The sequence below is a fragment of the Polistes fuscatus genome, unplaced genomic scaffold (assembly GCF_010416935.1).
Source record: "Polistes fuscatus isolate 324 unplaced genomic scaffold, CU_Pfus_HIC Scaffold1, whole genome shotgun sequence".
In the NCBI taxonomy this organism is placed as follows: Eukaryota; Metazoa; Arthropoda; class Insecta; order Hymenoptera; family Vespidae; genus Polistes; species Polistes fuscatus.
The window spans coordinates 4,837,431-4,852,886 of NW_025112997.1; the positions used below are offsets into that span (position 1 = coordinate 4,837,431).

A 15,456-nucleotide genomic window follows, 5' to 3' on the forward strand; every position below is an offset into this window, starting at 1 on the left:
GGTAGCGGATAAATGATAAATTGAATCGAAACAATAAATACTTACGGATTTAGTCTTCTACTTTTCTTTATTTTTCTGTATGTAAATAATAAAATATGACTATTTCAAATACTTTCTTTCCTTTTACAAAACAACAACTTTGATTTCAATCGAGCTAAGGAAACAATTCGATTTTATGTCTTTTTTTTTCTTCTCTTTATCAAGAAAGATAGAAACTTTATTATACCGTAGTGGATTTATGGATTATGAAAAGTGGAAAAGTGATAAATTGTTTGGAGTGATCCTCCTCATTTAAAAGGAGAATGATACTAAAGAGGTAATAGAGGGTACGCTTGTTAAACCCACTTTCCATGGAGGTCCTCCTCTCATCGGTCCAAGCTCCGATACTTCATTTTTTATTTTCTGGAAGGTAACGGCAATACTACGGTTTTTTTTCTTTCTTCTTCTACTTGTACTTCTACTTCTTCTTCTTCTTCTTTTTTTTCTTTTTTTTTCCTTTCGCTTGGACATATATCCAAAACGAAAGAAAATCTATAAATGCCTAAGTAATTAACATTTTAATTAATTTCATATCAATATTTTGTAATGAATATTTTAAATAGACAATTAATATTTAATAATAAGTGTCAATTTCCTTGTTAGATTCTTGTTAAAAGAAACGGTGATAACGCGTATAGAAATTATAAATTAAATTAAATTATCTATATTACAAAAAAATATCGACATAAAAAAATAAGTTCTTATAGTTAAATACCATTAGTATTTAATAATAGAGATAAATTTGGGTATCTTTGTTAAAAGAAACGGTGAGATAATTTCAAAAAATTCTATTACAAATATTGTAATAGATAATAAGTTCTTATTAGTTAATAAATAGTTAATATATCTATATATACTCTATAAATAGTCTATAAATATAGTTAATATATTATTATAGTTAAATAATAGTTAATAATATCTAAATAGTTAATAATAAGTTCTTATTAGTTAATATATTTTTATTACATATGATATTAGGGTGAACAAAAAGTTCGTGCGTTTATTGTGTTGCATCAGACAATGCAATAATTGGAAGTCAATAAAATTACTTTATATACATGCAAGTGAGAAATATGTGCTCATAATTATGAAAGTGGTCTAAATCATACATCTCTTATTTCGAGATATTTAAAAAGGATTACATTTGAACACTAAATGAATTCTAATATAATATTGAAATAACAAACACTCTATCTAATGGTTCACTTTTAACAATATATCGTGACAATTACATTGAATTAATTTAGTTTAAAATAAATGTGATGTGAAATAACTGATAAACCTATCTTTTGTTTAAATTTTGACTTATTATTAGACAACTTTCATACTTATGGGCACATATTAATAATAAAAAAAAACACACACACGAACTTTTTGGTTCACCCAAATATATATATCTAACTTGACACGACAAATGGATCGGAAAAATGAAATCTAACCGAGAATAAAAAAAAACCTACGACAAAGTTGACAGTGTGTCAAGATTGATAAAGAAACTTCTAACGAATTAATTAAGTATCTCGATGAAAGATATCAGAACTTTTCAGTCAAGATTCACCGAACTTCCGTTATCTCTTTTTCTACTTTTATAGCAATCCCTTCACTCCCACCCTCCTCCTCACCAAAAAAAAAAAACAAAATCGCAGAAGAAATATCGAAGAATCATCGATTAATAAAGTAACGAAAAAAAGTAAAGAAAAAGGATGGAAAAAAGAGGATTCCAATTCTCGAACGAATCCTGCAGGTTTCTTATTTCGATGTATACCTTCGAAGAGTAGTAGGATGATGATACTCTCTCCCCCCCTATCCCCCTGCTCCCCTCCTCTCCTTTCTCTCTTTCTATCTCTCTCTCTCTCTCTCTCTCTCTTGCAGTTTCTCGCGTTATACCTTCTATCTCTGTTGAACTGAAAGGTACATATACATACATACATACGTATACATACATATATACATACTGTTGGACACCTGCGAACACGCAGACTCGCGGTGCACTGGAAACTCGTTCGAGATCGTCTCGAGGAACGCGCCACGTTCGTGTCAGATCCTTCAGGATCGCGCGGGCCGACGCACGAGGACGATAGTAACCTAAGTTCCTGCCTAACTTCACTATTAGTTCGTTTCTTCCCTTCGTACGGTTACCAACGATAAAATCGTTCCCGAGATAGACAATTATTTATTTTTCATAAGACGAATTTCTTTTTTTTTTTTTTCGTTATAAATTATTATATATAACGATCAATATATACATAATATATTTGATATATATATATAAATATATTCGAAGTGTTATTATATTCGTCAAATCCAATTTTCTATTACTACAAGGTGTTATAAAAAACATTCGTTCGTTGAAAGGAAAAGAAACAACATTGATAGAGAGAGAGGAAGAGAGAGAGGGAGAGAGATAATAATAATAATAATAATAAAACAAAAACTTGTGCTATAATGTTCCTTTGGTTTATTAGTTTAGTTATAATTCATTTAATAGGAGAAAAAAACGTGTTGTCGAATTACGCAACCATGAATTACGCAAAGGATAAAAAGTTTGTGAATTAAGCAGATCTACCGTAATTAACCCTCTACACTTTTAGAATGTGAAGGTTACGATTACAATGCACCTATTAACGAAGGGAATCGTTCTAAAGGTCTGCCTATTCTTCGTACTTTTTTTACTGCAAGGTGGCAGGTGCATCAAGTGGCTGTGAGTATAAATAATCGCAACTTTAGCGCAACCCTTTCATGGTTCTTTTTTTTTAACGTGCTCATCATTTCTCTTCATCTTTTTCTAGATTATTTTTTGTATATATTTAATTTTTTTCTTTTCTTATTTTCGTATTTTCTCTTTTCATTCGCATTGTTTCTCACGTAATACTCGAATCACGCGAACGAGGAACACGATCCTTTTGCCTTTTTCTTCTTTTTTTTTTCTCATTCGTAAAAGAATTCGATGATTAATGAGAGGTTCTTAAATGAGAATGAAATAGATTGCTGTTACAAAAGAAAGAAAGAAGAAATCTTTTAAGATGTGGGCGGGGGTGGAGGGAGATGAGAATCAGAAGGGAGAAAAGGGCCAAAGCAAAAAAGAAACAAACGACAAAAGAATGTGCGTGTGTGTGTGTGTTTTTTTTTTTTAAAGATCCAACAATCCTCGATTGGAATATATAATATACATATACATATATACATATACATATATAAGTATATATCAGAAAAAGTATATTTAAAACGAAACTGCGAAGTCATCCGTGTCATCGTAATTTGGTTAGAGAGACTTTTTTTATTTCTTGATAATGAGTTAAGAAAAAAAAGTAAAAAGAAGGAATAAGAAAAAAAAACTATGCCACGAAACGTTCGATCAAATTTAATTTACTCGCATTTTGAAAAAAAAATCTCGTGAAACTAACTGGCAAAACGTTAGTCGAACGGGTTGATGGCTCGTTAAAAATAATAATAAACTTTATACGCGTAATACTGGGAGCGAGGAGGGAGGGAGGGAGGGAGGAAAGAAGAGAGGAAGGGGGGATTGTTACCTGGTTAAAAAAGAAAAAAAATATGCATATTATGGAATAAAAAAAAAGTCATGCTGCTTTATGAGCTCTCCTTAAATTTTTGTCTTTTTGTTTTGTGCGTTTGTCTCATACAAAATCTACCCGTCGTACTTGGAGATAAATTTTTACGACACAGTTGTAAAAGTGTTTTAATACTTATATATATATATGAGGTAGTAATACACGAATTTAAAATTTGATTAGATTTTCTTTAAAACGTATACGCGTCTAGATGAAACTTTTTGTCTAATAAAACAATAATTAGATACAAAATTCAATAAATAATAAAGATTAATTTTAATCGTCGTTAAGCATCCGTTTTTCTATAATAATATTACCAAAGATAATTGAATCATAATCTGAGTGAGAGTTTTACACTTTAGCTTGATAAATTATCCGTAATATAAAATAGATATTACTTTAAATATTCGAGAAAGATCTTTCACGAATGATCCATACGATCAAAGTAAATGCGAATAAGTTTGACGAAGATATTATCATCTATCATAATCTTTCAAAAACGATATATGAATCCTATTTGAGAATCTTATACTTTCTATCGCGTACGATGAACTATTAAATAGAAAAAGTAAGAAAATGTACAAAAGCAAGAAGAATAAGAAACAGACGGGGGTCCTTTTCTACCTTCAGACGAGTTTTTTCGTACCGCGAATTTATTTTCATTGGTAAAAGAAGATTGTGCTAATAAAAGAGTAATAAGAGAATAAGAGAAGACGATGAGAGGGAGAGGGGAAGGGGGTTGAAGAAGGTTAAGGAAGAGAGAGAGAGAGAGAGGATAAGACTTGGGTGTAGAAATTGAGAAAAGAAGGAGGGGGAGGGGGAAACGGTAGGGGTGCTCGCTTCCTGGCTGGATGATGAATGGAGAAACGATGGTAGTTTTGCGTGCAAAACCAAAATTCGAATAAGTATGGAGAAAACAACAAGGTAAAGGAAAAGATGAGAGAGAGAGAGAAAGAGAGCCCACAGCAGACTCGGTTATTCGTTCTAAAAGAGTAAACGAGAACGTTCGGCGGGCGGTAAGGGGGGTAGGGGGTAGGGGAGAGTAGGGCCGGAGGCAAGGCGGGTAGAAGATTAGGGGTTGCCCACGGAATCGTGATTTATAAAGACCACGCTATGCCACGCCACGCCACGCTATGTGCCACACCATGCGCGGCACACACCATAAGCTCCTCTCTACCACCATGGCCACACGACTACAACACCATGGGCTGCTACACCGGACCCTTTCTTCTCCCTTTTCCAAAAATCTTTCTCTCACTTTTGTTTGTTAACCATTGCGTGTGTGTATGTGTGTGTGTGTGTAGTGTGCGTGTCCCTATTTCCCCCACCCCCCCAACCCCATCAATCGCCCACCCCCCAGACGATGACGAATAATCGAAGGGTAACTCGATTATTCGCAAACGTCACACGGATTCGTTACGCTCGTCCTTTGCGAATCAAAATGCGACGTATCTCCTGATCTCGAATTGTTCAAATTTCTTTTGTTTGTTTTGTTTTGTTTTGTTACGTACGAATAATCGATTAGAAATTCGAAAAGATATAATAATCTCTTTGTTAGTAAGGATGTTAGTAGTTGTATTAATTGAATATTGGTTTTGTATCAGTTAAATTTAATTTTGAGTTAGTGTGTTAAATTTGGTTTTTTTATTTTATCGAATATTGGTCACGATAGTTGTATATTGGTTGAATTTATTTAATAGCTTTTTTATATTTTTTTCTTTTTCGAATTCGTTTTTTTCTACACAACAAACGAACGGAGTATTATTATGTTCGTTCGAATCATTCTCGTATGAGAAAAAAGAAAGTTGAGTAAGATCATCTCACACATCCTTCCTTCCTTCCTTCGTTCCTTCTTATTTTCTTTCTTCCATACTAACTTCGTGTCCAGTTTTCTAACTGCGAGCAACCATTTTTAGACACTCGCGTTTCTAATGTCGATTCATCCTGATTCCCCTCCCCCCCTTCCCTCGTTAACGTGATCATGGGATCGATTTGTTATAATTTATGGTCGTACAGTTGATTTGCTAAAGCAACCAATCAATGTCCGTTGAATTTCACTGGAAGAAAGTTCAATCGAATCAACGACCTTTACGTCATTCAATATGATTAATTTCACGAATCTTTTTTTTTTCTTTCTTTTCTTTTTTAAAACGTTTACAAAAAATTTATACGAGAGTAAAGATTTTTACATACGACGCGGTTTTGATTAGACATTTAAAAGCCGACGTTAACTTTAATGCATTCGAACTAACGTTCTTTCGTTTTTTTATCTTTTTCTTTTTTTAATTTCTTTCGAATTGTATATTCGAGAAAAAGGGCGGAATATCATATTTGGAAAATCTATCTAACCGTTAGTTAGGTAGGTATATAAGTATAGTATAGGAAGAGGAGGAGGAGGAACGTTCGCTTTTGCGTAATTCAAGTTACGATGAAACCTGGCCTATTATCAAGCTAATAAACATCGCGTTTTACGATTGAAACGTCAAAAGTAATTTTTGAAGTCACGCGTATATATATATACGGGCATATATAGCAAGAAAGTTATATATATATTTTCAATTATAATACGATTAAAAATACGAAAACTTTTTATAGCTAATACTTTTAATGAATTTTAATGAAATTTTAATTAAAAAATCGTTAAAAAACGAATTAAAATTATTACTCGTATAATAAAATCATCAAGTCATTGTTAAAAGTTGCGCGAGTGACACTTCTAGCTAAAAAAAAAAATAAGAAAAAGAAAAGATTTCATTCGTTATTTCTTGATTGGATGTTATCGAGCAAGTTTTTTTCGAGTAGTATTATTAAAAAAATATATAATAAAATATATATTCAAATACGTTCTCGAATAGAGAATTATACATGATAATTGGATTCTAAATACAAAAAGAAAATACAGAAACAAATATTGTAAATATTTAAAAGAAATCGTTGACTCAAACTACTCAAGAAAGATCTGATCGACGTTAACGAAATTCATGAAATTTTTTAAACGAAACACTTATTATTTGGAAGAAAAAGAAAAAGTAATTTTTTGTAGAAAATCTTCTATGAAGAGAAAATCGTGTCACGTTGAACGTAACACGATGATAGCATATACCCTATCATCATCAAGTAGATATTATAATGGATGCACGTGTACGTTCTCTTCTTCGATTTACGAACATACTTATCTTGGTAGGTGTGACCGTGAATGGAAAGAGGTATCTCTCTTGTATGGCGATTTCATCGAGTTTGAAAAAATAGAAGAAAAGAGAAGAGAGAAATCGTAAGAACTTGGAGCCAACTTCTTGAACCAAGAGCTCCAAGGCAAAAGCCTGAGAGTTAGTATGTGTGTACGCATTCATTTATGTACGTGAAGAAGTACTTGGGGGATTGCTATGCATAGATAGATATTTATTAGATCACAGAGTGATCCTGAAGGTATAAATGTGTCTTTCGAATAGAACGAGATGAAAAATATAGATACAAATAGGATATATGTCGTATAATCTTTGCCAAATGGATTATGTGAAAGAAAAGAAATGAAAATGAATGAAAATAATATTGGGAATAGACGTGACACGAGACGAAAAGAAATAATAACTAATTTAACGATAGTAACAGATAGAATATTATTGCTCGTGACAAATAGTGTCCTGTCTGTTCTGTGTATCTAACTTGAAAATGTATTTAAGATTATTGGTTCACGTGTCATAGTGCTATTACCATCCCATTGATAAGTTTCATTTCAAAGTATAGGTGTACTTTATGAAATAAGAAATAGAAATATTAGATCTATATCTGTATGTATTTATTTATTTATTTATTTATGTGTGTATATCTATATACGAATACACGTTTTGAATCACTGGAACACGAATCGATTATTTAAATTAGTTAATTCGAGAGGCAACGGTAGTAGTAAACGGTTAAACTCATTCTTCTTCTCGATGTTGCTCGTAAATTGGAACACAATATTTAACGTTTGTGTTTGCCCCGAAGGTTTAGTGTACGAGTATTGGTGATACATAAAAGCCGAAAGAAAATCGTATCTAAAAAGCTTGTTACAACCGGATTGTTGTTATTAATTCATATATAGAGAAAATATAAATACATGAATATTTTCTTCTTTTCTTTTTCAATCGGACTTATACATACGTAAAACCTTCCGATTTGCTCGTTAAATATTATTTCTTATATTTCTATATTTCTCTCTTAGGTTGTCAAACATCTCCTATCGTCTAACTGTTTACAGATATCCTCCTAAGAATTCTCATCCATTTTTTTGTTTTCTTTTTTAATTCGAATAAAAATGTCGAAATAAAAAAAAATATAGAAATACTCGGCGAGTTTAATATATTTTTGTGTTCTTGTTTTCCTTTTTTTAAATTACTCGTATACTATTACGTCCACTTTCAACTTCCGTATTCTATTATGTATCAAACTGATCCATCAGGTTTACGTATATTGACGGAAGGATTAGATCTATGATTTCTTTTTCTTTTTTCTTTTTTTTTTTCCATTGATCGGTTAGATTCATATGTAGGAAGGAAACGATTTAAAAAGATGTATCGACTTATGATAATTGTCAGTGACGATAGTTGCAAGTGTGCAAGCACGTTATTAATATCTCTCTTATTCGTTCGTGTCTGGTTACGATAAATCAGCACTTCATTCATAGACATTATCGTGCTACATTGACTAGGTGGTCTAGTAAGGAAGCTTGTTTCATAAACGATCTTGATGAAATAACCAAAAAATCTAACTTTGATCTATACGTTTTCACCTAGTATTACGAATCCCAAACATTTTTCAAACGCTTATATCTACTACCGATCAATAGTTTCGAATTCTAACGAAAATTCCAAAGAAATCGAATATTCGTAAAGAACAATAAAATTCATATTCTTTTTGGAAGTAACCTAATGGTAAATTGATTTCTATCGAATATCGTTATTAAATATCGAGTGTAACATAAAATAAAATAAAATAAAATAAAATAAAATAAAAGTTCATCGTTAGTCAGTTGCCTATAATTATTTCTATTTAAAAAAAGAAAAAAGTCGTTAAAAATTTATATTAATTTGATTTTACATAGAAACAATTTTGATCTAGGGTTTTCAATAGTTAACCGTTGTTCGTATTTGACTAACAACGAGATCGTTAGAAAATTTATCGTCGTGTTAGAATTTTATTCGAATCGATAAGAGATCGAAAACATTTTGTAATTAAGTTAAGTAAGCGATTAAAAACAAAAAGAAGAATATGAAGAAAAAGAAGAAGAAGAAGAAGAAGAAAAAGAAGAAAAAAAACGAATTTGTATTTTTACGTTTAATTAGCGATATCTCTTTAAGGATCGCATAAACGTAGTGAAAAAAGCAAGATGAAAAGTGACGAAATAACCGAGTCCTTTTAATAAAACCCCGTGTACCGCTTGTATATCTATGGGATCTAATCTAAAGCATATATTATAGCGAGGTGATGTAAAAAAAATTTAAAAAGAAAAAAAAAATAAAAAGAAAAATATTTAGCTACCGTAATAGTGGTAGAAATATACGAGATGTGAATTACATTCGAAGTATTATAATAATTACCGGCTGCGAATGAGACTACTTAAGGCGGCTAATTTACATGATTGCACGTTCGAGCATTAAACGTCAATTACGAGCCATCGACTCTCAACTTCCCCCATGCTACTACAACGTCGTGGTTGGAAAGTTTTGCACGCCATACGTCCGCCATATTTCTTCTTCGATGTTACTTCGTATATTTTTTTTTTCTTTCTTTCTTTCTTTATAATTTTTTTTTCTTTCTTCGTCTCTCGGATGTTACTTCGAAGCGATAAACAAACGAGTCGAATTGCTACCATTAACGAGTTCATAATTTGGTGCTTCTTTTACCTTTTTATTTTTTATTACTTTTCCTTTTTATATATTTTTATATATATAATAATAATAATAATTAAATATATTTATTATATACATATTTTTATAGGGTTCGTTAGAACCTATTTTCATTGGTCAAAAATGTCCAATCGCGTTCATATTAAGCTTTTCATTTATTATATTATTATATTAATCAATTTTGTTATTAATTCTCCGTTACGAATCTGATCGACAACAAAATATTAATATTATTAATATTATTATTATTATTATTATTATTATTATTATAGTAAAATGATGTATCTCTCTCGTTATGACCAATTGGGAAGAAAACAACAAAATCTGAATTTACAATTTGGATGACAATGTTTTCCACCCATCCCTACCTCAAGAAAATAAATGTATTACTATCATTTATTCGTACATAAATAAAACGTTTTCCTAAATGTTTTAATTTAGAGCTCTCGGTCGTATGGCCGATACTAGAACGTGGTCGAAAGACGCATGTACGAGTGCTAAAAGTTCTGGTCTTTTGGAAAGAAAACAAGCGAGAGCTTGCAGGGCAACACCCGATGTGATGCCGAGTTTGGTACAAGCAGCTAGAGATACGTCGATCGTTTGCCAACAAGCATTTAGACATCGTCGTTGGAATTGCAGTAGCATCGAAGGTGCTCCGAATTATACTCCGGAATTATTAACAGGTATTTGTACATTTAAACAAAACAACAAAATTAATATTTCTTATTTCCCTCCCCCTTCCCAATTAATTTCTTCTCCTTTCAGAAGATTTGAATAAATTTTCTTTCATTTTTTATCATCTTGTATCATCATCTAAATCAACGTCCCCCACTTATTTCCATAGTTAAACAACGTAATAACCCGTGATAAAAAAAAGTCAAATAGTAAATACTGTCGACAGTTTAATTTGTAGTTTGCTAATTGTAAATAGGAGAAAGATAAGATGGAAAATAAACGAACGATAGTGTGTGTTCTTATTTTAGTATTATCTTTATTACATTCGCGTGACCGCGTGTATCGGTTTCTATAGACATACAAATAAAAGCATTACTGAATACTAACAAGTCCACATCAGGATCATTTGCTAACGAGAGAAAAGCAAGGAGAGAACGAACGTTCGCTTTCTCTTGCTATAGTAGATAATATATTATTATTCTATCCTGTATCATATACATATGTATGAATTTAACTTACTCGAGAGAGAAAGAGAGAAAGAGAGAAAGAGAGAGAGAGAGAGAGAGACAGAAGCTTATCCCTTAACGATTTGATTTCTAAGCTATTGTTCGCAATCGGCTTATTTCAATTATTTCAATCTGATCCGAATACAAATATATATATTATAAAGGTATAACGTTTTGAATTTGAAATTCTTATCGATAAAAGATACTTTACGATATATATTAAGTTCGTAATACACAAATAGGATGATGAAAAAAAAATAATATGCTACAATGATTGTGTATTTTATTGTTAAAGGAACAAGAGAACAAGCATTCGTTTACGCAATGTCAGCTGCAGCGGCTGTTTGGAGATTGGCAAGGGGTTGCGCGTTAGGAAATTTAGCAGCTTGTTCTTGCGCAACACCACCACGTAAAGAACCACCTTCGCCATCGGCTCTGATATCATCCACCTCGTTAGCGACAGCAACTATGTCGTTTGGTGGGCTTACTGGTAGAAACTCGTTCAAATGGGGTGGTTGCGGTGACGACGTTAGGTCTGCCTCGAGAATGGCTAAAAGATTTCTTCAAGGTGCTACACCACCTGGTACAGGACAGACAGCCAAATTTCTTCATGCCGTTAACATGCACAACAACAGAGCTGGACGAAGAGTGAGTTTGATCTTTTTTCTCTTGTATTTAATAATTTACCCATTTATTCTACCCCCCTTCTATTGTTTCTAACGTAACAGGCAGTTGAGCAGTCATTAACTTTGGAATGCAAATGCCACGGGGTTTCCGGTTCTTGCAGCGTTCGCACCTGTTGGAGAGGTTTAGGTTCTTCCGGTCCTGCGATAGCTGGGACTCGTCTTTTACGAAGGTACGCCACTGCAGCCGAAGTTAAATCTAGATCTGGTGGTAGATTGCCACCGCTTTATCATCACGATAATCTATTGTATACCACCAAGAGTCCAGATTATTGTCTTCCGGATAAGAAGAGGGGTAGTCTTGGTACCATAGGCAGGTAAGCACGAAACCATTATTTTATCGAGATTGTTCTTTTTTTATCATCAAAATTAATTACGAGTTCGTTCGTTAAAAAGTAGTTTACTTACTTACGGGTTATTAATTTGTGCAATAGGGTTTTACATTTTTTTTTACAAGATAAAAAGAAATGCGAAGAGATTAGATTAAGGATTTAGAGGTTAGGTAAGAAAAGATAAAGGTGTAGTTTAGGAAATTAGGGTAACGCAAGGTATCTCTTAATTTGGGACAAATAAAAGGGTTAACGTGAGTTAGGTTTTTAGTAGAGGTTCTGAAAAAAGTCGAAAAGAAACTTAAACCAAAAACTTGAACAGTCATTTTATCGTTTATTATTTTTTTCTCCTTTTGAATGTTACTTACTTTAAATACTTTTTAAATGTTATCAAAAAAGAAAAATTAAAACAAAAACAAGAACACAGGAAAGATCTTTTAAGATCTTTTAACATCGAACATCTTTTCAAACGAAATAAAATAAATAAGAAGAAAAGGGGTATTGAATAGTAGAAATGAGTAAAAAAAAAAAAAAGAAAACGCGCGTAAACTCGAGAGAACGAGTCCAGGTGTAGGTCGTAAAGCCACATTATAGCGGCGTTAATGGGGGTTTAGCGTTGTGCTTTCTTTCGTCTTATGACGATGGATACTATAACAGAAATTACGTTAGAAAAGCGCGTGCAATAAAAACCGACGAGCTAACGCCACTTCTCTACAATACTTCTCTATTTTCGCGAATGTTTCTTGTCGTAAAACCGAAAAAGAGAGAAAAACAAAAAGAAGTAAAAGCTTTTCGGACTTTTAACCTCCTAGCCCCTACTCCCATCATCTCTCCCTAAAACGAGAATCCAATTTCTTTGATGAAATTAATCCAAACGTTGACTTTTAATTCGATAATACGAAATTTCACGAAATTAGATCAATCGAAAAGAAATTGACTATAAGAATATCTTTTTATTAGGGTGAACCAAAAGTCTTAAATTAATATTTCCAAAGTAAATTTTACAAAAAGACAATCCATTATGCAGTTTCAAAGTAAAAGTTCCAACACAATAAACGCACGAACTTTTGATTCGTTCTAACAGTTTTTATATTATCAAATTTCTAGAGCAAAAATATATATAATAAAACTGTGAAAATATTTAATCGAGAATCCCCACCCTACCCCTTCTTCACTGATCTATCTCCATTATTCAAACAGGAAAAAAATTGAGATATTTTTGAATAGTCCTAATAATTGAAACAAAAATTCGTACTATAATACATATATAAAAATAAATACAAAATATAAATAAAATACAAAAGTAAGGGTACACGTAGAAGTGTTAAGAAATGATTTGAAAAAAAATTCATCTATGTCCATGTTCATTGTTCGAACCCTTCGAAAAGGGCATTCATTGTGCGTATACGGTGATTGCATTAGTTACGGATTTTCCGGCGGTAGGAAGTAAGGAAAGAAAATAAAAATAAGAAGAAGAAATTCTCTTGTAGGTTGTCGTCGTCGTTCTGAGTTATTCACGCCTCTACACTGTTTCTTTCTTTGTCCCCCTTCCCCCCTTTTCTCATCCCTTTCTCTTTCCGAAGCGAATTAAGATCACCCACGATACGCGTTCTCGGAAGAGTGAACTCCTTTTCTTCTTCTTCTTCTTCTTCTTCCACACGGATACGTTTCTGCGTTCTTACTCTCGTAAGAAATCGAAGAAACAAGGGGCGGGGAGGGGACGAGGAGGGAGTGAGGTGAGGGGGGGGACGCAACGACGACTCATATATATGGAAGCGTCTTCTTGGATGATCCTTTGTTTAGTTGTATCCGGTTCATAAATCATAGTGAGACTCGTGAATCAGCTCGTGAACGACCGATACATACAAATTAATCTCTCATTGTTCCAACCTCGAGGGTATGTTCCAATACGAAGAAGAAGTATGATCATAACCGATCACTTTTACACTATGAATATAAAATATACGTATATTACTCGAGTAAATAGATTTACGAGAGTTGGTTATTTGAATTGGATGATCATTTTTTTTTTCTTCTTCTTCTTCTTCTTCTATTAGATCTTACAAACGAGATGATTTATGTATCGTATATATATAATTTGTATGTAATGAAATAACGATTTGTGATTTTTGTTAATATCCTATCCTATCTTCTTCTCACTCCACTCAACTGTTAAATCATAATTTATTATTATAGTATAAAATGAATACGATTTTAATTCAAGCATTTCAGAGAGGGAGGGAGAGAGAGAGAGAGAGATAATTATTCAAAATTTACGTTAATCGAGACGAGACGAGGTGGTCTTGTATGGTCATTTTCGATTCATTTCGATTCCACTACGTTTCTTACAGGCGGTAATTAAAAGGCTACGTATAATTATACTTAAGTGGGAGTGGCGAATGTTTATTACGAGAGATATAGAAGCCGTAAGACGTATGCTTTTAGAATACTTTTTTTTCCTTTTTTTTTTCTTTTTTTTTTTTATGCTGCATAGCACTCCTCGGATGATGTGTAATATCCACCGTCAAAATGAAAGATATATAGCGAAAGGTATTATTTGTGTCTCTCGTGATGGAAATATTCGACGAAGAATTCCATTAAAAAAAAAATGTATTTGAAAGATATACTAAATTAACTTTCGTGTGTTCCTTTTTTTTAATCTTTCGTTCTTTCGTCCTTTCGTTTAATATCACTTCTTGACGTTTCAAATAACGGAACATATTATTATAATATTTGTCTTGACCGAATATATAATATTTAGGTCGGTGGAGTGTCATGCGATAGTGATTTTTCTTCAAACAGTTAATCACTATCTTACCATGCATCAAATCAATACATGTATATATTGAACGTACTAGTAATTATGACAGTGGATCGAATAAAAAATAAATTTTCTTTAATGGTCATTTTTCTCTTTTTTTTGTACCAATTTATTTTATATCGTTAATTATTTATATCGTTAAGAAATAATTCATAATATCAATTTTGTTCGATTATTTATCGTTGAAAAAAATATTTAATAATTATTGTACGAGATTATATTTGCATAAAGAAATTCTTGAAATCAATTTCGTTTTTATTTGGTTCTTATTTTTTTTTTTTATATATATAATTAAGAACATCTCCATGAAAATATTATTTGACATAAAATAATTATGATACAATTAATTGATTGATTGATTGCAGACAATGTAACGGCAGTAGTACGGGTTATGAGGGTTGCGAATATCTTTGTTGCGGTCGAGGTCACGTAACGAAAACCGAAGAAATTCTCGAAAGATGCAATTGCAAATACGTCAATTGTTGCTACGTCAAGTGCAATACTTGCAGAAGAATCGTGGAAACATACGAGTGCAATTGAAACGAACTATTTATATATATCTTCTCGCAATAAAATTTTTACACGTGGATTTTTATTAACAATAATCTTACGTGCAGGTAAAATCTAATATTATTTATGATGTATTTTTCAGCGATATTTATTACGTACCGTGTCTTTTTGTGTCGTTGCTTAGAAACAAAACAAAACTAAACAAAACAAAACAAAAAAATAAATAAAACGTAAAAATTATCGTTAAGAATTAAAATTAGATGACGATTAATTTTTCTAATCGAAACTTTATAGAAAGAGAGAGAGAAAGAGAGAGAGAGAGAAAACCATCGTATTTCATGTTGTATACGTAAATAGAATTAATATCCTACGTATATATTTGTAATTTGAGTTTAATTATAGTCTCTTCGTATTATGAAATATTCTGTATAAAAAA

At 32.0% G+C, this 15,456-nt stretch overlaps 1 protein-coding gene across 1 annotated transcript; it reads left to right on the forward strand.

The window, feature by feature from the left end:
- Window positions 1–2,098: 2,098 nt before the first annotated feature.
- LOC122513995 (protein Wnt-11b-1-like) lies at window positions 2,099–15,070 on the forward strand. The gene is made up of 5 exons (XM_043630575.1): window positions 2,099–2,740; window positions 9,938–10,179; window positions 10,973–11,325; window positions 11,406–11,677; window positions 14,876–15,070. The coding sequence occupies exons 1-5, from the start codon at window positions 2,652–2,654 to the stop codon at window positions 15,048–15,050; spliced, it is 1,131 nt and encodes a 376-aa protein (XP_043486510.1). The 5' UTR covers window positions 2,099–2,651; the 3' UTR covers window positions 15,051–15,070.
- The last annotated feature ends 386 nt before the right edge of the window (window positions 15,071–15,456 follow it).

What these genes read in the sequence shown, in the direction of transcription:
- LOC122513995 (XM_043630575.1), top strand. Translation starts at nt 2,652, where the DNA reads ATGCACCTATTAACGAAGGGAATCGTTCTAAAGGTCTGCCTATTCTTC. An exon ending in TACTCCGGAATTATTAACAG is followed by an intron (nt 10,180 to 10,972) that starts GTATTTGTACAT and finishes TTATTGTTAAAG; the next exon opens with GAACAAGAGAACAAGCATTC. An exon ending in AGTCTTGGTACCATAGGCAG is followed by an intron (nt 11,678 to 14,875) that starts GTAAGCACGAAA and finishes GATTGATTGCAG; the next exon opens with ACAATGTAACGGCAGTAGTA.